The following is a 23,687-nucleotide window of genomic DNA, read 5'->3' as shown; positions in this document are numbered from 1 at the left end:
ACTATCCTGGATGAAGAACGTCTTAGGGGAGCAAGAGAGTGTCCCGGTGGATAAGACGAAACACCAGTAACAATTACAGGACTTCTTAAGAAAGAGATCTGTGGGAACAGCTGAGTTACTTTCTAAATTGATCCGTGGTTCATGACCAATTTCTTAGTCCAAAGAGTCTGCAACATCCAAATAATAGTTGTGCATCTTGGTTTGATACGGGGGGGCGGGGAAGGAAATAAAAATCTGTTCTCCCATCCAAGCCTTTTCTTGAGTGATTCTCTAGTCGACATCCGGGCTGAACAGGCACAGGGAATGCTGGACCATAATCCCGTCATTAGTGAGTAAATCTCACTGAATTCAGGCTAAAGCACCTGACTTCTCATTTTGTAAAATATGTACTACCAGATCTTGCCAAGATGTTTATGGCTCATTCTTGCAACTCAAAGAGGGAATGCATTCGACAAACAGAGGCCGTAAGAAGCGGCCCCACCATTTCATCGCGTAGCCCTCCCTGGTTAACTTGCCTGGGCTAGGCTTGCCCACGCAGCTCTGCAAGGAGCTCTCTGGCCAGTTTTCTCGACCTAGGGGCTTCCACACAAAGATGGTCCCACCTGTACAAGGTCTGGTCCAGAAAGCCAATAATCTCGTGCATTATTGCATCAGTCTGAGCCATCTGCAATGAGGACAGAAGAGAAGGCAAATTAAAACACTTTCCAGACAGATTCATCTCTTTGTCCAGCGGACCAGCTGTAACCATCCTGTCCCCCAAAAGCACCTGCACTCCTGTCAGCTCCAAAGGGCTCTTGTTTTGTCTTCAAGGTGATTAGCAAAGGGAATGTGTTCTCAGAGGTGGGCCATCTAGTGAGCAGAGCCATCTCCTAATGCTGGCCCTCTCAGACCCACAACGGCTGCAGACAGATGCCGTTTCTTGGAACACCCACCACAAGCTTTGGGGTTATTTGCCGTGGGGAGCAGAGGCCAATGAGTATGCTGTGACTTGACGTCCCGCAAAAGGCTCACACCACTATGAGAACTGGAAAATGCTGAGAAGGGAGTGCCACCTGCTTTATAAATGGCATTCTTGGGCTAGCGGCAGGCCCACTCGTTTGTTAATAGGCACCTAAGGTTTTAACACTTGATTCTTAAGGGAAGCAGGAAACACAGGAACTGTCAGTTCTGCTAAATACAGCCTTAGCTGTTGGTACCCATAAAGGGAGGATAAGAATCTAACGATTTATCTGCGTGGAGAATGTACTGTGAATTTTTTTAGACACAAGCATATTGAGAACCTCTGTTTTTGAGAGTAGTCCACATATTCATTTCTTTTTTCTTTTAAATATGGAACGCTTCACGAATTTGCATGTCATCCTTGCACAGGGGCCATGCAAATCGTCTCTGTGTCCTTCCAGTTTTAGTCTATGTGCTGCCAAAGTGAGCACCACATGTTCGTTTTTCATGTGTGAATCAAATATTTAAGTAGCCTGAGTAGCCCAAGGTCAGCTCCTCCTCTGTGTCCACACTGTGCCCTTCTGGTAGGGTGACCAGCCGCCCTGGTCCACCCGGGACCCTCCTAGGGCCCAGGACAGCCTTTAATCCCAGGCCACCCCTGGCCACGAGTCAAGGCAGACTCTCACTGCAGCACGGATACTGAGTGGCAGCGGGGGGAGCCCTGGGCCCCCTGGACAGCACTGGTGCTCCCCGGCCATCTACTGGCAGTGGCCCAAGCTGAGAGGGCTCTGCTGGGGTCGGGGGGCAGGCTGCCAGCCTGGGTGGGGTTCACCGTGGCTCTTGGTTTCTACAGAATCCTCTCTTGGTTTTACTCAGAAGTCACAGATGCTGTAGATGACTTTACGGATGAAACAACACGAGCTTCCCTGGGGCACCTTAGAAGAGTTAATTTAGTACCTCAGACCCGAGCTGGGGGAAGATTGCCTCCCGCTCCAGTGCCCAGGGACCATGGGGGCTCCTCGGAGCCGGACGCGGGGCAGCGGTGCCATCACTGACCCTCTTTACAAGCCACCTCAATGCCCATGTTCTACTTTGTCTCCGGTCACGTACAAACCCTGCCTCACTGCCACTGAGGGAGGGGAAGCCGCGTCCTGCAGGGCTCAGCTGAGGGCATCCTTGTGGAGGTCAAATTCATTTTGAGCTCAGCAATTATAGAACTGAACTCTATATTTCAGATTCTGGCTAACTTTTGGCTGTTACTGCTATGGTCCAGCAACAGAAGACAGAAGGAGAGGGAGAGAGAAACGTGAACTCAGGGCAGGACGAGGGGCAGCAGGAATCCGGGCACCAGCCAGGCTGCTAGCGCCTCACCCTCATCATCGAGGCTCAAGGAGGAGAGAGCGGAGCTGGTAAAGCAGGAACAGGGCAGAGAAGCAGAACAAGGGGTGGGAAGGGCGGGGGTTCCGATGACGGGATTCAGTGGAGACTCAGAAGCTGAGCCCTGGGGCCCGTGCGGGAGCCTGAGGAAGTGGGGGAGCGTGCTGTGGCCGAGGTTGGGGTGTGAGGCCAGGAGAGGAGGAAGGAGGAAGGAGGAAGGTGAGCCGATGGCACAAGGGGCAGCTCAGAGGAGGATCGAAGGCCGCAAAGAGACAGGGCTCAGACGCACAGCCTATAGCGAGCACGGCTCTCCAGAGCTGAGGGCAAGACAAGAGGGCCAAGACCAGGACCCGGGCCCAGAAGCTGGCCCTGCTCCCACCTCTCTGAGTTCACATCAAAGCCAGGCCAGGGCTAGGGTCCTGAGGGTGGTGATGCCAAAGCCCCTAAAAGAGAAAGGCCGTCCACCTGCTCCTGGCCAAGCAGACCCGGCCCAGGGCTCTTCCCAGGCTGCTCACAGAGGGAGGCACCGAGGAGCCCACGAGGGGCTGGCACTGGGTGGACCCCTTCCACCTGTCCTGTTGGTAGCTGTTCTTGCCGGGCTGCCTTCAACCGATTGTGTGGCCACTGCAGGAAAGCTTCGAGTTAGGAAGGCCGATATGTTTGTTAGTTGAAACAGTTACTGAACATCTGCAAGGACAGCGCCCAGGAGGCGCTCTCAGCTGTGACGGGCTCCAAGGTGCCCGGGAGGCCAGCACCCACCCCCTAAGGAGCCGGTGCGGGAAGAGAAAACACCGAGCCTCATCCTTTAGTTAATCTTTTTTTGAGATTTGAGCTGACTTGAGATTTGAGCTGAGATTTGAGCTGACTTGAGATTTGAGCTGACTTCTGAACGTGAATGAAGGCGCCGGGTTGCCCCAGGCTCAGGTGTAGACCAGCAGTGCTGATGCGTGGCTGCAGGTGAGCTGTTCTGCGGCGACGGGGCTCCAGCATCGGCGGCAACCCTGAGCTTGGTGACACGACCCAGCTCCTAAGCCCCAGCAGCCAGTCTGTGGGTGAGACCTGAGGGCGGTCCATTGTGAACCTGGACTGTCTCCCCAGAATGGAGGGAAATGTGATTGCAATACAGAAGCAGAGGCCTGCGTGTCTCTGAGGAGCTGTCTCTGGGTTACATTCTCTCACACCCTACGTGCTGGGCCGGCCGTGATCTCCTTGGCCTGCTCTCCACTCCCAGGGTGACAGGACACTAGAGGAGCAGGAGGGTGCAGGCTCAGGGAGGAGGGGCGGCCGGGTCTGAGCAGGCTCCACGGGCTGAGGCCCCTCCCACAGGTGTCCAGGGCCTGGGCAGGAAGTCAGAGGTCAGGCGACAAAAATGCCACCAGCACCTGCATGATTCAGAAGTGTCTGCCTTTGACTTTTAAAATAACTTTCAATTTTAGAACAGTTTTAGATTTATAGTTTGACCCAAAAGAAAATACGGAGAAATCCCATATCCCCTACATTCAGTTTTCCTGTTAACATCTTACATTAGTATAGTACATTTGTCAGAATTAATGAGCCGATATTAATATGTTTTATTAACCTTATCTTTAGGTCAGACTCTTCCTCAGTTTTTCCCTAATGTCCTTCTTCTGTTCCAGGATTCCATCCAAGACACCTCATTACATTTAGTCATCATCCCTCCTTAGGCTCTTCTTGGCTGTGACAGCTTCTCAGACTTTGCTGTTTTTGATGACCTTGACAGTCTTAAGGAGGATGGTCAGGTACTTTTGTCAAATGTCCTTCAACTGGGGTTTCTGTCAGCCTGGGGTAGGAAGGCCACAGAAGTAAAGCGCACGTTCATCGCGTCATATCAACATGACTTATCCGTGCTGCTGACCTTGATCACCTGGCTGAGGTAGTGGCCGAAAAGTGACTAGTATAATTTACACTTGGCCAGAGAAAAAGTTGGTTGATACCAAGTTCTACAGATATGAGGACATTATTTAACTCACCTATGTAGTTCCCCACCTCAAATGGATTTGGAGGTGAGATGTGCACTTTATAAAAGCACACGATAGATCTTTGTGCTGGGGCGGGCCCTGAGGAGATGGCACCCAGCAGGTGACAAGCAAGTCCTCCTCTGCTCTTGGCCACACCCAGGCTCTGGGAGGTCTTCTGTCTGAGCCCGAGAGGGTGGACTGACAGGCTGGCTGCGTGGTCTGCCCACCTCACACATGTTGTTCTCCTAGGAGCAAGGAGACGCTTGTGGGCACTGGTTACTGAGGCTCTTGGCAGTCCCACTGGTCACTGGGACTTTCTTCACGTTCACGTTCAAACAGAGCCTGCCCTGGAGGGGAGCGGGAGGGGGTCTCTGGGTACTGGGAACATTCCTTTCTTGATTTGGTTGCTGGCTGCATGGGTGTTTTTGACTTGCAAAAATTCATCAAGCTATACCTTTCTGTATATACCTTATTTGACAATAAAAAGTAGAAACAGAAACAGAAAAAAACCTAACTCCAAGAACCAGCACATTGTGGTTTTTTGTTTTTTTTTTGAGATGAGCTCGTAACATAAAATTTGCTATTTTAATCATTTTTGTATGTACAATTCAGTGGCATCAAGTACATTCACAATGCTGTACAACCACCACTGCTATCCATTTCCAAAACGTTTTCATTATCCCAAACAGGAACTCTGCACCACTCCCCAGCCCCTAATAACCGCTATTCTACTTTCTGTCTTGTTTTCCATTTTGTTTGGCTTGGTTTATAGTATATGTCCTAGTGGGTATGGAGCGGTACCTCATTGTGGTTTTGATTGCATTTCCCTAAGAGCTAATGATGTTGAACATTTTATTCATATGCTTATTGGCCATTTGTACATCTTCTTTGGAGAGATGTCTGAATTCACTGCCAGTTTTTGAACTGGGTTGTTTTACTGTTGTTGAGCTGTACAAATTCCTTTTATAGTCTAAACACTAAACATTAAACCCCTATCAGATACGTGATTTCCAAATATTTCCAAGTATAAATTCGAAATTTTTCTCCCATTTCAAGATTTGTCTTTTCACCTTCTAGATAGTGTCCTTTGATTTGCAAAGCTTTTTATTTTGATGAAATCCAGTGTATTTTTTCTTTTGTTGCCTGTGCTTTTAGTGTCATTATTCAAGTAATCATTGCTGAGTCCCATGCCATAAGCAGTGCCACGTTTGACTCAGACCATAAAGAACCCCTCAGGTCAGCTGGGCTTCCAGAAGGAGCTCTTTGTAATTAGCAAACTTTTAAAAACATTAACACATGAAATTCTTTGAGCCACTGCAGTGACCATATTCTCACTGAAGGCTTGTTTCTCTTCACGAGGAGGAAGAGTCATGAACTGTAACTGAAAGACGACAGCCTGGGGAGACAGGAGGTGAGCTTTCACGGTGGGCCCTGGCAGTGAGCTGTGTGACCTGGGAGAAGTCCGCTCCCTTGTCTGAGCCCCCCTTCCCTCTCCTGTGCCACGCAGGTGTCGCATAGGGCAGGCTCTGGGTCTGGCCCAGCTGTCCCCTCCCGGCCTGTCCAGCCACGTTTGGACAGCATCTTGGTACCCACACTCTTCAAAGGCTGGGTCCTTGGGTGATAACCCACCTTTTCCCTGGGATGAGAATGAGCACCAGGATGCCAGAAAAGGGGAGACTTACGAGCGTGATGACTTCCCGGGCGATCGCGTGGCCTCCGGGAGCCCAGAGCAGGAAGCTCAGCAGGAGGCGCCTGATCAGCTGCTGACAGGCAGGCGATCTGGGAGCTCCCTCCCCGCCCTCTCCAGCTGCTGCCTGCAGATCCCTGGCCGAGAGGGCTGGACTCCTGAGCAGCTTCGTGAGGCAGCGGAGCACGGCCTTCACCTCCACCTGGGAAGTATAATTTCAAAGGGAAGAGATGAGGGAAGAGTCGGGACACGCAGGTTGTAGGATGACTCAGTTCTTTGAAGCAACCCCCAGAAATGGGAGAGGACTGGCGCCCGAGGGAGGGCAGGTGGGGCGGACCATGTCAGAGTTTACACGCTGCTCCACACAAACCCAAATGCGCGTAATGGAAATTTCTTTGACTTTCTTTCGTCCTGCTCACTAAGCAGCCAGGGCATCATGCCAGGAATCGACCTTTTTTTGTATGAAAGGAAATGGAGAAAAGTCCTCAGCAGAGTGTAGTCAGATTTTTATATTGTGGGAAAAAGAACAAAAGGCTCCTTGAAGACTTGCTCACTATCACAGCCACAGGTCAATTCAAGCCCAGTGCTCGGACCTCCGCTGAGCCAACGTGCTGCTAAGAAGGAGGTTGGCCTTTTTGCCTCCTTCGGCGGGGAGGAAGCGCGTGCGTGCGCACACACGCACACACACACACACACACGTACCACACTGGTTTGGTTTAGACACTGGGACACTGTTCATACATGTTTAAAGCTCAAGCAGAGGTCACAAGTCTGTGGAATCCACATAGTAATAGTGGCTGTTATAGGTCTGTGGGTTGTTTTTGCATAAAAAATATTTATTTCATGCTGAGATTTCTGTTTGCTCTAAGAATGGTACGTCAAGTTGTGACTTGGAAAAGCGTAAAAACTGAAAGCTGTAGATCCAAAATGCCACATGGAACTCATGAAGAGCTATGTTCCCTCATTTTCAGAAGAATACTTGGGCCTACTCTGAAAATTCCCATGACCAATTTTATGGATTTTGTGTGAGTCGTTTTTTTCCCTGAAAGTTTAAGGCTTCATTCAATGAAATCTGTCATAAGCTCTAGTACACTAGCAGTGCTGTGTGAGCGACTCCAATCACAAGGCAAGACCGTGAGAAACTGCACCCCAGGGCCCTTCCATGCAGGAGGGCGGTGTCCCTCACCCCCTCTGCTCTTGCCCGGGACCAGCCTGCCCTCGTCTGACAGCGTCTACGGGGGCCCACGGCTGTCCTGCGTCTAGGTAGGTCTGCAAAAATGTCAGGGCTTAGGAAGCAATGCCTCCGTATCTATTTTCTTCCTGACTGGCATTTGATTTTTCTCCTCTCGTCCAATATTCCCTGAGGCTTGTCTTCTTCCTTTCTCTTTCACTCCAGGCCGTCTTTCCCTTCAAATACCTTCCTCACAGGCCCAAAACTTTAATGCTTTCTAAAAATCTTTTCAGGAGAAAAATATAAGCTTTCTTTTCTAAGAAGTATTAATTTTTATCCTGCATTATGAAAATTTATATATGCTCACTGTAAAGCATTTGAAAAAGTAAAAAGAAAAAGAATCAAAATGACTATAACTCCACTATCCAAAGAGACTCGTTGAAAGTGAGGTTTACATCTTTATCATCTTTTTTCTATGCATTGTGAACACAGCACTCACTGTACATAAGGTATTCTAGTTTTCACAGTTCACTATAAGCATTATCTATAGCACATTTTCTTCGATAACATGATTTCTCATGGTAGAATGCTATTCTGTGGTTGTAATACACCACAATTTATTTAGCCGATATCCTTACTATTGAAATGTAGGCCATTTTCAGTTATTGCAGTTACAAACAATGCTGCAATGATCTCGTACATAAATCTTTATATGGCTCTCTAACTACTTCCTTAGGATAATTCCTAGAAGTAGAATGACAGGGTTAAAGAGTATGAACCCTCACCTAATTCTTAAGAGTATACAAACATAGTTGTTTTTTATCATGATTTAATTCAAAGTCAGCAAAAGGAGATGAACACTGGCTGGCAGAGAACATGGTTTGCAGAGTGGAGCGGTCTCTGAGCCGGCCGTACGCGTCTCAGGCAGAAACGGCTGCTCTTTGCCCCACCCCCTCCCAATCCTGCACCTCAAGGCTGCCCAGCAGAGGTGACGGTTCCAGTCACAGAACGCTGCTGCGTGCAGTCTGGTACCGTGATTTAATTATGCCTTTCAAGGCAAAGGCACAGATGTTGTCGAGCTCAGTCAAATCTTACAATAATCATGCTTTCAAAGACAGTTCACAGTTTGTCAAGTCATCCAACAGACCATCAAAGGTCACGAGAGCGAGAAGTATGCACTACTAGTTGTTAAACTAGGAAACCTGGGCCCCGTTTGCTCCCCGGGATGCCGCACGAACTGGTGCCTCAGGTTGAGCACCGAGAAGGAAGAGGAAGGAAACAGACGTACTGGCACTAAACTACTGAGTGAGCTAATCTGTTTCTATCCAGGCTGCCAAAGCACCCGCTGAGGAAGAACTGGGCATACGTTTTATTAAAAAAAAAAAAAAGGACCAACTTAACTAGTAGAAAGATGATAGGCCAATGCAGAACTCTCTAGAAAATAAACCTTATTGGACAATTTATTTCTCTACACTTCAAAAGTAATCTGTCAGCTTCTATGATCGATTTGGAATTTAACATATAACCTACCAATTTAGCTTGTACAGAATCAAATATAAAGTATATAAAAAGGCTTCAGAAATCATTAGTGCTTCATACATTTTAATTATTATTAAAATTAAGATAATGAAAAATTAGGTTCTCTTCAATTAGTTTAATGTGATATTTTAAAAGGGAAAAAATAGGCTTTCTTTTTAATCAGATAGCAATTCTGAGATACATGTTAATTTCTAAAAAAAAAAAAAGTTCTATTTTTGATCCAAAATCATCACCAAATTTCAGCTTTTTAAAATCCCAACTCTTTTCTTTCTCCTGTCATATAACGTGCTTTTAAACAAGTGAAATATACAGCCATATCTGAACTAGTCTTTGTTTTGTTCAAACAGAAACCATCAAGCAAATAGGAGCACTGCTCTCTACGTAAAGAAACCTGCTCCCTTCAATGATTAAAATCAGCAAAAAGCGCTGGCAGTTGAACTTTTAAAAACCAGCAAATAAATGTTTGTAAGGAAGGCGCAAATGCTTTTAATCAAAACATTGCTCCTGTTAATATTATATTCCACACAAAATAACAACTGTCTTTGCCACAGACAGCTAGCCACTCCTGTACTTTGCTGCTCTGTTATTTAGGAAATGACCAAGTCCTTTTTCAGAAACTAAGTGGTTAATATCATGTGATTACTTTTCTAAGAGTTCTAAACAAAGCCGGTTCTGTGAGGATCTATTGACTGATCCAAGAAAGGAGTTAAGTCAAGACGGAAGCAGACAGTGCCAGGCCACTGATCAGAAGGAGGACGGTGCTCCTCAGAAGAGCCGTCAGACCCTGCATGGCACCCCCTGGAGGGAGCGGCCCCAGGGCCAGGCACGCCTGTGAAGCATGACAGAGTGGCAGTGACCAAGAAGAGATAAAATGACCCAGGGATGGAAGGGCTGCACCTCATCTCCTCGGTGCCTCCCAGGACAGCAGGCGGCGCCTGGCCTCCAGTCCACTCCTGAGGGCAGGAAAACACCTCGACCACAGGCCCAGCTCCCACTCACTCGTCCAGGCGGATGTCTGCATGTACCTGCTGAGGTGCCTGGGGGTCAGTGAAAGCCAAACCCACTGCAGGGCCCCTTCCAGCCCCTGAGAGACTGATCCTGAGGCCGCACACCATAGGCCTGGCCACCCACCATGGTCTGTGCTCTCTGCTGATGCCCAGCTCCTGGACCGCAGCTGAAAGCCAGGAGCCACAGCAGGGCCTCTGGAGCTTCAGCCTCAGCTTCCGACGTCAGTAACTGCTCAGCCGCCATATCAGCCCATCCTCCAAAGTGAACGAACAAAAACCAGCTCTCAAAGGGGCCTCCGTAGGACCTGGAACAGAACCAAAACACATGGCAGCCGGGCAACTTTATTTCTTTTTCCTTTAGGTTCTTAAAGCAACTTACGTTTGTGAATGGTTGGCTTCAATTGTTCTTATCCACTGAAGTACAACTTGCAAGGAATACGAGTTAGCCTCAGAAAAAGAGCTCACAATGCTGCCCTGAACCTGTCACAGGGCTTTCAATGGCGTGCCTCTCAAAACCTCATGTGCCCTGAGGACCTCAGACGCTTAAATCTTTAAATCAAGGTCATCCAGGGACACTGAGTGAAAACAGGCCTTCGAGAAAGGAAGGTTTTGGCCCATGATCATCAAGAACGATGCAAGATGAGAACCTGCAGGCCCACCGCTCTGCCTTCTGCGTGGCCTGCAGAGCTGGGCTGCTGTGGAGAGTGGGGCCCCTCAGCCACCAGGCAGCCACCCAGGTAGCCCCGAGCAAGAGACGAGGGGGCTCCCTGGGGTCCAGACGGAGACCAGAGAAGGGACACAGGCCGAAACGCGTGCCATTCCTTTTCTCACAAGACAAAAGATTCTGGTCAGTATTTTGGCGATTATGAATTTTTAAGGAGCTGTATACTGTACTCTTTCCTGTCATCAAGTATACATCAATGCTGAAAAGTTAAAGCTTTTGTGAAGCTATCCTTTTGTCACACAGGGACCCGGGAGCTGCGATAAAGGGTAGACTCTGCTTAGGGCAAGGACCCCACTAATTTTGCATAGTGACAGTCCTAGCAGTTTAACATCTCCCCTGGGAGAAATGGAGCAGGACTGGCCTGAGATTAACACAGAGCAGAACTTTCCTTCTGAACTGGGGAAGCTCCTAGAACAGGAAAGCTCTGAGCCCCTCTGCAGCGCTCCGTCTTTGCTGGATCTGGGGGCGTGGTCCCCTGCTTGGCCCGTGGAATCCCCAAGCCAGCGCCGTTCCCACCTCTCCTAGTCACTGCTCTCCTCCTGTTCAAGTCTTCCCCGAAAACAAGTGATTAAATGTTCTGAAATCTAACTTGCAAAACAGTGACAGAAAAGGAAGAAGGAGGAGCATTCGTCTTACTACCTTGTCTCCACAAGAGGGAGAGCTGATGCTCCAGGGGCCACACGAGCAGTGGGCTGGGTTATGTCTCAGAAGCAAGGAACCAGCTCCACGGGGTCTCCTTCCGGCAGGCCTCACGGACGAGTGAGCTGAGCAAGGGATTCCCCCATGCTCGCTGCCCCCACATGGCATCCCTCCTGGATCACGGCTCGAGGCCTGGTCGTTCTGCCTCTCTCCCTCTAGCAGCCGAGTGTGCGGTGCAGTCCCATGGGGCTGGCTGAGAAGGCGTCTAAAGCTGCTCACAGAGCCCTCCCCGCAGGTGGCCCTGAAGCCTAGTTGAGGCAGATCTGGGTTAGGCAGGAGCCCTAAGAGGTTTGGGGTCTAGGCCCTGCTCTTCAACAGAGACAACCAGAAGGGGTGTGTATGGGGCTGCCAGGGTATGGCAGGTCGTTAATATGGCCAGTCCTCTGATCCCCACTTGGCTGACAGTTCTGTCTGTCTCCTCTACTGGTAAGAGTTTGGGGGCAGGGTCGGGGAGGGAGGCTGTGTAAGTGAGTAACTGGCACCCAAACCTGCATCAGTGATGATGAACAGAAGAGCACCAGCCATAAGATGTGATGGCTCAGTAATGAGATTATAGAGAATTTCAAGAAGGAAAAGTGGCAACAAATGAAGACAGTATTAGTAGGCTAGTATAGACAATGAATAAAATATGTATACTCTAAAAGCAAAGAAGTTAAGAGGAAGTCGAAGGGTACTATGTTACAAAGAACTTAGCAAAGCCTAAATGTGAATGCTTCTAGGGAAATAACACATATAAGACGGTACCTGATATCATAATGTTAGAAATTACTTTATGTTAGAATGGATTTTCTAATTTTAGACAAATATTTATTACAAGAAGGAGGAGAAGAAACACTTCATCCTACTGTGCAGGAGAAGTTTGGAATTTCCTTCCCTAGAGAGGTAGAGAAGGGCCCAGAGGCGCCCTTCTCCTTCTGCAGGCCAGGGGTTGCAGCATGTGAGCACTGCTTTTTTCCTAAGGTCTATTATTTTTATTGTTATGCTGGTACATTTCAAAGCCTAACACTGGCCATTACTCAGAACAGTTGCTATGCCAGGTGTTGACACCTGCAGCCTATTTATTCTGAGCTGCTCAAAGTGCTTCCTCCACTTCTTACTCAGCAGTGGGCTTACCTGTTTGGGGATGGAAACAGACCGATACAGCTACACCTCATTTTACTTCACTTCACAGGTAATTGTTTTTTTTCCACAGACTGAAGGTCGTGGCAACCCTGCGTCGAGCAAGTCTATTGGCTTCATTTTTCCAACAGCATTTGCTCGCTTCCTGTCTGTGTACAACCTGGTGATTCTCACAATATTTCAAACTTTTCCATTATATTTGTCATGGTGATCTGTGATCAGTGATGTTCCTTGTTACTATTGTAATTGTTCTGGGGTGCCGTGAACTGTGCCAATATACGATGATGAACTTAATGGATAAATGTGTGTGTTCTGACTGCCCCACCAATTGTCCGTTTTCTCTCCTTCTCCTTGGGCCTCTGTAGGAGACACAACAATATTGAAATCAGGCCAGTTAATAACCCTACACTGGCCTCTAACTGTTCAAGTGAAAGGAAGAGTGGCACGTCTCTTACTTTAAATCAGAAGCTAGAAATTATAAAGCTTGGTGAGGAAGGCACGTCTAAAGCTGAGATGCGCTGAAAGCTAAGCTTCTTGCACCAAACAGTTAGCCAAGGTGTGAATGCAAAGGAAATGTTCTTGAAGGGAATTAAAAGTGCTACTACAGTGAACACATGAACGATAAGAAAGCAAAACAGTCACTGCTGATATGAAGAAAGTTGTAGTGGTCTGGATAGTAGATCAAACAAGCCACAACATTCTCTTAAGCCAAAGCCTAGTCCAGATCGAGGCCCTAACTCTCTTCAATTCTATAAGGGCTGAGAGAGGTAAGGAAGCTACAGAAGAAAAGTCTGAAGCGAGCACAGGTTGGCTCATGAGGTTTAAGGAAAGAAACCATCTCCATATGTAAAAGTGAAGGTGAAGCAGCAAGTGCTGGTGTAGAAGCTGCAGCAAGTTATCTGGAAGATCCAGCAAGATAATTAATGAAGGTGGCTACATTAAACAACAGATTTTCAGTGTAGACGAAATAGCTTTATATTGGAAGAAGATGCCATCTAGGACTTTCATAGCTGGAGAGGAGAAGTCAACGCCTGGCTTCAAAGCTTCAAAGGACAGACCAACTCTCTTGTTAGGGACAAATGTAGTTGGTGACTTTAGGTTGAAGTCAATTCTTATTTACCATTCTGAAAATCTTAGGGCCCTTTAAAACATCTACTGTGCCTGTGCTCTATTAATAGAACAACAAAGGCTGGATGACAGCACATCTGTTTACAATACGTTTTACTGAATATTTTATGCCCACCGCTGAGATGTACTGCTCAGAAAAAAAATTCCTTTCAAAATATTACTGCTCATTGACAATGCACCTGTTCACCCAAGAGCTCTGATGGAGATGTACAGTGAGATTAATGTTGTTTTCATGCCTGCTAACACAACAGCCATTCTGCAGCCCATGAATCAAAGAGTCATTGCGACTTTCAGCTCTTACTATTTAAGAAATACATTCCTCTGAGGGATCTGGGCAAAGTAAACTGAAAATCTTCTGGAAAGGATTCACCATTCTAGATGCCATTAAGCACATTTGTGACTCATGGGAAGAGGTCAAAATATCAACATTAACAGGAGTTTGGAAGAAGTTGATTCCAATCCTCATGGACGACTTTGAGGGGTTCAAGACTTCAGTGGAGGAAGTAAATGCAGATGTGGCAGAAACAGCAAGAGAACTAGAGTTAGAAGTGGAGCCTGAAGATGTGACTGAATTGCTGCAATCTCATGATAAAATTTTAATGGACGAGGAGTTGCTTCTTATGGATCAACAAAGAAAGTAGTTTCTTGAGACGAAACCTACTCCTGGTGAAGCTGCTGTGAGACTGTTGAAATGACAACACAGGGTTTAGAGTATTACATAAACTCAGTTGATAAAGCAGTGACAGGGTTTGAAAGGAATGACTCCAATTTTGAAAGTAGTTCTGCTGTGGGTAAAATGCTGTCAAACAGCACTGCATGCTACAGAGAAATCGTTTGTGAAAGGAAGAGTCAACTGATGTGATAAACTTCATATTGTCTTATTTGAAGAAACTTCCACAGCCACCCCAGCCTATAGCAACCACCACCATGATCAGTCAGCAGCATCAACGCTGAGGCAAGATCCTCTACCAGCAAGAAGATTATGACTCACGGAAGGCTCGGACAATGGTTAGCAATTTTTAGTAATAAAGTATTTTTAAATTAAGGTATGTGCATTGTTTTTTTTTAGACATAATGCTATTGAACACTAAATAGACTGCAGAACAGTGTAAACATAACTTCTATATGCACTGGGAAACCAAAAAAGTCGTGTGACTCACTTTATTGCTGTGGTCTGGAATGAAGCCTGCAATATCTCTGAGGTATGCTTGTAATGCCTTCCCCTGTCAGGCCTGCTCAAAGGGAAGATAAGGATCCAGAGCAAACGCGTGTGAAATAGACCTACGAGTCATCAGTGTTTGCTTACCCATGAGTTTGGTCTTCAACTACTTCTTTGAGCATTTCAGAGATATGTTTCAGTGCCTGGTGCCGAAGTCCCTGTGGGATATCTGTGGGTTGAGATAGCCATCAGAGAGGAGCTGAAGAAAAGTCAAACCTATTAGGAGTCATCTACAGCTAAGACCAGAAGAGGCCTTTTGGAGGAAAGGCCTTAATTTTCCTGGTCCACAGAATCGGTACCACTGCTCTCATGCTGATCCCAGCCAGAATCTATGTCTCTGGCCTGGGAAGAAAGATCTGTCAGTGTTACACAGAGCTAAACTCAAAGGCTCTTTAACTCGGGTACATGGGAGTGGACAGAGACTGCACAGGCAGCCCACCGTAGGGTTTACAAAGGCTATGTGGAAGATGCCCCAGGTTTTTTTCTTTTCTACTCACCTACCCCCTCCTCTATATCACTAGTAATCTGTGATTTCAACATACATGGAGTTTATAATAAAATAATCAACAAGGAATTAGGAATGGGCTGCCCAACTGTTTTTCTACGATTGTGATGAATTTAGAATAAGATTTCAGGTGTATAGTTTTTTTAAAAAAAAAAGGTCAGAAAAAAAAATATGGGTATCATACAGACAAATGTCTTTTCTTTAGTTAGTTTTTCTGGTTTCACAATTTTCCCATGGTCTTAAACACTTCTGAACATGTATCTGTAGTTCTAAACAACATCTGAAAAAGGCTACCACATTTCCATGTAGTGATAGGTTCTGTAATTAAATACACGAGAAAGATAATGTAAGTGATACAATAACCACTACTACCCCACAAATGTTAAAGAATCATAAATTATCTCTCTCCCTCTTCTGAACTCCCATAACTCTTGATTTGCAGGCTTTGAAGGCATTTTTGTTTTCTTCTTTTTATTAGTTGTTTAGATATGTATTTTATGTCTTCTTTACTTGTAGCTCCTGGATAGTCAGGGCTCATAAGTGACCCATCTTCTATGCCTACAAGACTTTACAGTGGGCACAAAATCAATTTCTGATGAATAGAAGATTCTACTGTTAAAAAACACTTCAATTTGTGAATGTAACATCATTTTTCCGAATGTAACATGCAGAAAACTGTTCTAGGAACTAGCAGAGGCAGTCTTTTGTTTATAGATTTCCAAATTTAAAAAATAACCCCAATACTTTTTCTGGAGCTCATTCAGTTGCTCACATAGGCTGACCTTAGGCTTTGCTCATCTGACTTAGGCTGTGAGACGTGGCCCTGGAAAGTGAATTACTGACTTTTCTGTCTTGTTATTAAAGTTTTCCCCTTGTGTCCCCACAGGTTAAGTTCCACAAAACAGTTGACTAGAGATCCCACCAGGCCTGTCACCGCCTCCACCTCTAGCATCTGAGAGGACAGCATCAAATGGGTCACTTTGGGTGAGAACCTAATCTTTTAGAACAAGGAAGAGGAACTTTGATTTTGTAAAATGCTCTGAAACCTCGAATCATACTTTTCTCAAGTGAATTTACTTACTCAAGTCTCAGGAAAAAGCCAGGGAAAAAAACGGCATAAAAAGGAAATATTATGGATTCTTTTACTCTTTTCTCTCCTCTTTCCTTCCATGGTCAGATGAATGCCTTTTTCTATGGCACAGAGTCTGTCTTGTGTCAGTGTTGCCTCTGCTTCAGATTTCAGGCTTTAGATGGGAAGGATGTCTATATTCTCTATTTCTGAAATGTTTCCTAAACAGGAGCTCACAGGCATGTTAACAGATCAACATCAGTGGAATCAGGGCAGAATCATCACTTCCCCAACTGGATATGGCCTCTGGAAGGCTGGCAAATGAAATCAGAGAGGGCTGTGGTCTAATACACTTACTGAATTCTTTCAAAAGGCTTCCCTTGGCTTGGTTAGGAGAAATTTCCACTAAACTTCCTTGGCTTCATTCATCATTTTATCTTTTCTTTTGCAACAGGGGGCACAGAGTAGAAAGAATGAGATACAAATAAACATACTGTTTTATTCCAAATCAGCCAAGTCTTAGCCTGTTCCTGGCATCCAGGTAGATCTGGCTGGCACGAGCAGAGGCCTTGTGTTATCCAGAACAGACTATCAGAACTCAACTAGAGGCCATTTTGTTCTTTTTTCTTTCTTTTGGTAAATGATTGTAACTGGGAAGTCAAGCAAATTCTCACATCAAAATCCACAGAATTTGAGACCCTGAGAGCTTAAAGGATGTAAGCAATGACCAATTCCCTTTACAGAGGAGGAACTGGGAGGAAACAGTTATAATTTAATCAGTGTGTCCCAGAAGTTATTTTAATATGGGCAGAATCAACCTTCACATACCTTTCGGGTGTTGGAGTAGCACCATGACAAGAGACGGAGAAGCATAAGGAAAGTAGGTCTTGAATGCAAACTTCAGCTACAATAGAATCAAAAATTCAAAACCATTTGAACATTAGCATTGGAAAGGGTATTAAGAAAATACAAAATCTTGCATCCTCTGCCCCAAAAAGACCCTCTACTTTCTGTGGTCAGAATGTTCCCTTGCATGCTTATCAAAAAAAAAAAAAAATTCTCCTAATAACCTTGTAAATATGTTCCAAAAAAATTAAACCTTTTTAAAGTCACCTTCTAGGACTTAAGAAAAATAAAGTTATACTCCTGATGTCTTCACCTCACATGAACTCAATTATATACATAAATCTTTTATTTAAGTGAGAGTTTCTAAGGCAGTTGTGAGATGGTTTTTTTATAATCAAAAAAGCATAAAACAACAATGGTGCTCACAATACTTGGAGGGCCAAAGTGCTATCCTATCTATGCCCTCAGAAGGCACAGAAGTTTTGAAGTACTTTTGTAAAAAGTTGAGGTAAAATCTATAAGCAGTGAAGTACAAGGGCTTTAAGTGCACAATTTAATGACTTTTGGTAAATGTGTAAATCCAATGTGACCATCACTCCAATCAAGACACAGAACATTTATTTTTTTTTATTCTTTTGCGGTACGTGGGCCTCTCACTGTTGTGGCCTCTCCCGTTGCAGAGCACAGGCTCTGGACGCGCAGGCTCAGCGGCCACGGCTCACGGGCCCAGCTGCTCCGCGGCATGTGGGATCTTCCTGGACCAGGGCACGAACCCGTGTCCCCTGCATTGGCAGGCGGACTCTCAACCACTGCGCCACCGGGGAAGCCCAAGACACAGAACATCTCGATCATCCCAGAAAGTTCCCTTGTGGCTGTTATAGTCAATCCCTCCACCCCATCCCGGCAACCGATATTTTATTTCAACAAGACAGAGTAGTTTTGTATTTTCTTGAATTTCACACAAATAGAATCATAAGAGGATGTATTTTTGTGTGTCTGGCTTCTTTGGCTCAACATGTTCTTTTGCAACTCATCCATGCTATTGTGTATGCGGAGTTCATTTTTGAAAAAATTGCTCTGAAGTAGTCATTGTATGAATACACTATGATCTGTTTATTTATTCTCCCATTGATGGGCACTTGGGTTGTTTCCAGTTTGGGGCTGTTATGAATAAAGCTGCAGTTAACATTCACATTTATGTCTTTTTGTGGATATGTGCTATCATTTCTCTTGGGTAAATACCATAGGAATGGAATTAGTAGGTCATAGAGTAGATGCTTGTTTAACTTTCTAAGAAACTGCCATGTCATTTTTCAAAGTGGTTGTACCACTTCACACTCCCATCACAATTTATGAGAATTTCAGTTGCTCCACATACTTGTCAACTTTTGGTATTGTCAATCTTATTAATTTTAGCAATATTAGTGGGTGTGAAATATTACCTTATTATGAATTTACTATTCATTTTCCTGATGTGTTTACTGCCAACTTATACATATTTTTTGAAGTGTGTATTCAAGTCTTTTGTCCATTTTTAAAACTGAGTTGTTTCTTATGTTCTTGAGTTGTAAGAGATCTTTATATATTCTGGATATAAGTCCCCTGTCAGATACATGTATTGAAAATATTTTTTACCTGCTGGTGGATTGCTTTTTCATTTTCTTAAGGATGTCTACAAACACCAGAAGTTTTAAATTCTGATAAAGTCTAATTTATCCATTTTTCTCATATTGCTAGTGCTTTTCTGCATTCCTTCTAAGAAATCTCAGATTATCCCAATGTCAAAAATGATATTCTTTTCATTTTCTTCTAGGAGCTTTATGGCTTTAGCATTTATTTTGAAGTCTATGATCCATCTCAAATTAATTTTTGTGTTTGTGAGGTAGAGGTTCATTTTTTCCTACCTGCATATCCACTTGTTTCAGTGCTGTTTGTTGAAAACTTTCCTTTCCCCATTGATTTTCCTGGCATCTCTGTCAAAAATCAGTTGACTACATATTAATATATGTATGGATCTATTTCTAGACACTATTCTGTTCCACTGATCTATCCTTTTGCCAATACCTAACTGTCTTGGTCTTGATTACTATAGCTTAAAGTCTTGAAATCAGGTAGTTTGAATCCTCTGATTTTTTTTTTTTTTTTTTTTTTGGCCTTTGAAATCTTTTATCGTCACTTTGGTTAAGGAATAAGTATTGTCTCACAGTGACCTATGATCTTATTTGACCAAGTGTTTTAAAACTTTTTGACAAACTTCCTAAAATATCAAATTTTAATTAAAGTTCTTTTGATTTCCAGCTAACTTTGGGATACCTTAGAGGGCCCCTGAGTTATCTCAAAGAGAAATATTTAATGAGGATTATTTCGTATGTTAAATTAAATATAATCAGATGTTTAACCATGCCTTTTAAGTCTTTTGCCATTTACAGATATTTTTGTACTCTGATGCTGTTACAAAAAGTGCTTCATCATCAAGGAGACTCGTGGAAAGGCTATGGAAACCGTTACAACAGTTCCACATCAAGATGATAGCTATGCGAGGATTCCAGCACATACCAACTTAAAACAAGGAGCTGTCCTACCCCTGGGGCCCCTAGATCAGGCATCCAGAGACTTTTACTTCCTGACAGGCCCCTACTCACCCTTGAAGCAGTTACAGATGATGGACCATTGCCCCTCTGCTTCCCATAAGAATATGGGAGTCTGAATTTTTTTTTCTTTTGTTTATTCAAAATTGTTCTAGCTACTGCAAGTCCTCTGCATTTTCATATAAGTTTTAGAATCAGCCTGTCAGTTTCTGTTTTGAAAACCACGTTGGGATTTTAACTAGGATTACATTGAACGAGGCATCTCAACAATTCATAAATATAGTTTCTTCATATGTTTGTTTTCTTTAGTTTGTCTCACCAATGTTTTATAGTTTTCCAAGTAGAGGTCTTATACACCTTTTTTTTTTTTTTAAATAAATTCATTTATTTATTATTTTTGGCTGCACTGGGTCTTCATTGCTGTGTGCAGGCTTTCTCTAGTTGCGGTGAGTGGGGGCTATTCTTTGTCTCGGTGCGCGGGCTTCTCACTGCGGTGGCTTCTCTTGTTGCAGAGCACGGGCTCTAGGTGTGCAGGCTTCAGTAGTTGTGGCACACGGGCTCAGTAGTTGTGGCTTGTGGGCTCTAGAGCACAGGCTCAGTAGTTGTGGCGCACGGGCTTAGGTGCTCCATGGCATGTGGGATCTTCCCGGACCAGGGATCGAACCCGTGTCCCCTGCATTGGCGGGCGGATTCTTAACCACTGTGCCACCAGGGAAGTTCCAGGAAAACTGATACTTCCAATTTACTTCCAAGTGTTTTATGTGTGACTGTGGATTTGTCTGTTTCTCTTTGTACTTCTGTCAGTTTTTGCTTTGTGTATCTCAGAACTCTGTTACTAGGCGTGTATCTATTTGTAATTGGCACTTCTCCTGATGAACTACTGCAGAATTATAAATGCACCTCTTTTTGTCTGGTCATACTCCTTATCCTGAAACCTAATGCATCGGCTGCTAGTAGAGTGGTACCAGCTTTCTTGTGCTTATTGTTTACATTACGTATCCCTCTCCTTCCTTTTAACCTATCTGTGTCTTTATAATTAGAACCGGTCTCTTGAAAACAACATACAGTGGGTCTTGGTTTTTCATCCAGTCTGACATATTTGCTTACTTGTTTGTTTATTTATTTATTTTTGGCTGCATTGGGTCTTTGTTGCTGTGCACAGGCTTTCACTAGTTGCAGTAAGTGGGGGCTACTCTTCTTTGTGGTGCGCGGGCTTCCCACTGCAGTGGCTTCTCTTGCTGCAGAACACGACTCTAGGCGCACGGGCTTTAGTAGTTGTGGCATGGAGGCTCAGTAGTCGTGGCTCACGGGCTCTAGAACGCAGCTCAGTAGTTGTGGTGCACGGACTTAGCTGCTCCATGGCATGTGGGATCTTCCTGGACCAGGGCTTGAACCCGTGTCTCCTGCATTGGCAGGTGGATTCTTAACAACTGTGCCACCAGCGAAGTCCCATATTTGCTTTTTTACTAGTATATTTAGTTGATTTTCACTTAGTTTTTGTAATTAATGTACTTGTAGATATATTTGGGTTTATCTTTTTATATTAGTTTCTTTTGCCCCATCTATTTTTGGTTCCTCTGGCAGCCCACAGCTCTGTCTTTTGACACCTCAAGTCAATCAGATTGTGCCTTGAGCTCTGGCCACCCCCTCACCCCTCCACCCACTCAACCCCCCCTTCCACCCCTTACATGAGAGCCCTCATGGAAAAGTTAGAAGATTACCCAATGTGGTTTCCTTTTTCAAGGGTTGAATCCCCGCCAGTTTTAATCTGCTTTCTGGGTTGCTCTCCAGTACCTTCAAATAATTTAAAAAAATATTTTCCCCAGAGTTTATAGTTTTTATCTGTGGGAGATTTAGTCTAGTACATTATTAAACTCTGTACTACTGGCACCAGAACCTGAACTGATTTGCTGTTTGTACTGGAGCCATTCGTTATGCAAGCTCAGAAAAGAGGCTTGTCATGATAGCCTGAAGTTTTTGCCTACTAGTCCGACTGGGCACACTGATGGGGCTTCACTGTGCCCTCCAACTAAAACAAGGGTGAGAGGAAAGGATAAAAAGAGAATGAGAAGCACTGAAGATAAACATTTCTGACAATGGGAAAGAATGTGGATTAATGGGATTTCTCATAAACTGCTCGGGGGAGGGACTTCCCTGGCGGTCCGGTGGTTAAGACTTCGCCTTCCAATGCAGGGGGTGCCGGTTTTGATCCCTGTTCGGGGAGCTAAGATGCCACATGCCTCGTGGCCAAAAAACCAAAACATAAAACAGAAGCAATATTGTAAAAATTCAATGAAAGACTTTAAAAATGGTCCGCATCAAAAAAAAAATGTAAGAAAAAAAAAGATATCATTCTAAAAAATAACCAAACTGCTGGGGGGAATGTAAATTGGCACAAGCATGTATGAAAACAATTTGGCAGTATCTGCCAAAGCACTCCTAATAACCAGCACTTCCAGTCCTAAGTATATGCCCCAGGATGTTCAGAGCAACACTGTTTATGAAAGAAAACAAAATCTGGAAATAATCCAAAAGCCCACCACCCGGAAGATAGCTACATTGTGGTACACTTTCCCAACAGAGCTCTATACAGCAATCCCCACCAGGACCACGACCACGCACAGCACACAGCAATCCTGGTAGCATGATGCTGGAAAGAACAAGGCTCAAAAGGCTACATACGGTGTGCTACTCTTATCTGTCGTTTGTTTTATAAAGTGCAAGCACAGTCACAGGTAAAGAAAACACGGTTTAGCAATCATATACACGTGATCAAACTATTTTCAGAAAAAGCAAAGGAATGATAAACGTAAAATCAAAACAGCAGCTACCTGAGGGGAGAAAGTCAAAGTGACAGGATAGAGGAGGAGCACGTGGATACCCGAAAGTTGCTATAGTGGGGCAGGTCTTGTTGGACGTCAGGCTGGTAGATACTCATTTATTAAGAATGAATACATGGATGGATGGGTAAAACACCGAAAGAAAAGAGGGCCATGCATGGACCAAGTAGGACAAAGGATGTCATGCATCAGGGATTATGATTAATCTACAAAGGGGCACTAAGGAAGGCAGGGGATTGATGATGAGAATGGCATCGACTAGAACGGCAGGCGATCAGGAACAGCCCCAGGAAAAGAAATGACATAACAAATGTGGATGAAGGCATTTGCCAAGTTAAGAGGTTATTGCTCTTGTATCCTGAACCCAAGGCGAGGGCACTGAATTCCTGTTTCTTTTTGGATCCCTGCCCTGCCTTCCACCAGAACCCAATCTGTGCCCCTCACACCAGCAGACACATGTAGCCTGGGCAGGGTACTATTTTAAATTAAAAGTGACTGTAAGAACAGTTCAACCAGTCCAAACCTAAAGTGCCAAGGCCAACCCTGCAACTCAGGGGAAAAGCTGGTAAGGAAAACAGACTCAGGCTAACGGTACAGAGCAATACTTCTTTCACCGATGCCCTCCGCCGTAACCTAGGTCTGTTCCAGGAGTCAAAAGCACAGGTTTTCTAGAGGTCAGTTCCTAATTGGAAATACTAAGAATATTCAGGGAAGATAAAAGATATTTATAGTTATGCCTCAAAATAAGTGTGAGGGCCAGCCAGTGCCTTTCAGCAGAGCTCTCCTCCCAAATTCCAGGCTGGATACCATTGATAATGCTGTTTGCTACAGTCTAGCTAACTTCCCTTGGGAAAGAAAAGATGGGAAAAAAGCATCATAAATATTTATCATTGCCTTAAAAAACAGAAACCTCTGCTAAAACCTGAGAGGTTTCTTGGCGTTGGAGTGTATGGGATTTTAGTACAACCAAGCATCACAGCAGTGCTCTCCTAAGTCAAACTGCAGAAAGCATACCAAGGGCCCATGACATATCTCACAGGAAACTGCAGTGGACTTGGGCGCTTGAACAGGCAAAGCACTACCCAGACATTAGGTCCGTGGCCATCAGAAGTACAGGCCAGTTAGAATGCCCAAAGACAAAAGCTCTCTGGTAGAAAAGGTTCCTGTTACAAAGGTCACTCTAATCGATCAGCTGCCTCTGCTGACGGCCCCCCAGTGCAAGTCCTCCTGCAGATCCCTAGATCCAGCTTC

At 44.8% G+C, this 23,687-nt stretch overlaps 1 protein-coding gene and 1 non-coding gene across 2 annotated transcripts in view; both read right to left on the bottom strand.

Moving 5' to 3' along the window:
- Window positions 1-520: 520 nt before the first annotated feature.
- The window catches only part of FANCC (FA complementation group C), a 174,851-nt gene continuing 151,684 nt past the window's right edge, over window positions 521-23,687 (bottom strand). The window contains exons 10-14 of the mRNA XM_065879434.1: window positions 16,991-17,066; window positions 14,676-14,757; window positions 9,824-10,004; window positions 5,978-6,184; window positions 521-664 (exon numbers count right to left, since the gene is read on the bottom strand). Coding sequence (XP_065735506.1) covers window positions 521-664; window positions 5,978-6,184; window positions 9,824-10,004; window positions 14,676-14,757; window positions 16,991-17,066 — 690 coding nt within the window. The remainder of the gene's footprint in view (window positions 665-5,977; window positions 6,185-9,823; window positions 10,005-14,675; window positions 14,758-16,990; window positions 17,067-23,687) is intronic.
- Window positions 1,324-1,430, bottom strand: LOC136125257 (U6 spliceosomal RNA). Its single transcript, XR_010656024.1, has one exon. It is a non-coding gene; the product is annotated as a U6 spliceosomal RNA (small nuclear RNA).

The sequence above is a fragment of the Phocoena phocoena genome, chromosome 6, assembly GCF_963924675.1.
Source record: "Phocoena phocoena chromosome 6, mPhoPho1.1, whole genome shotgun sequence".
NCBI classification, from domain to species: Eukaryota; Metazoa; Chordata; class Mammalia; order Artiodactyla; family Phocoenidae; genus Phocoena; species Phocoena phocoena.
The sequence above is the reverse complement of the archived record's forward strand: the minus strand, read 5'-3'. Positions and strand labels throughout refer to the sequence as shown.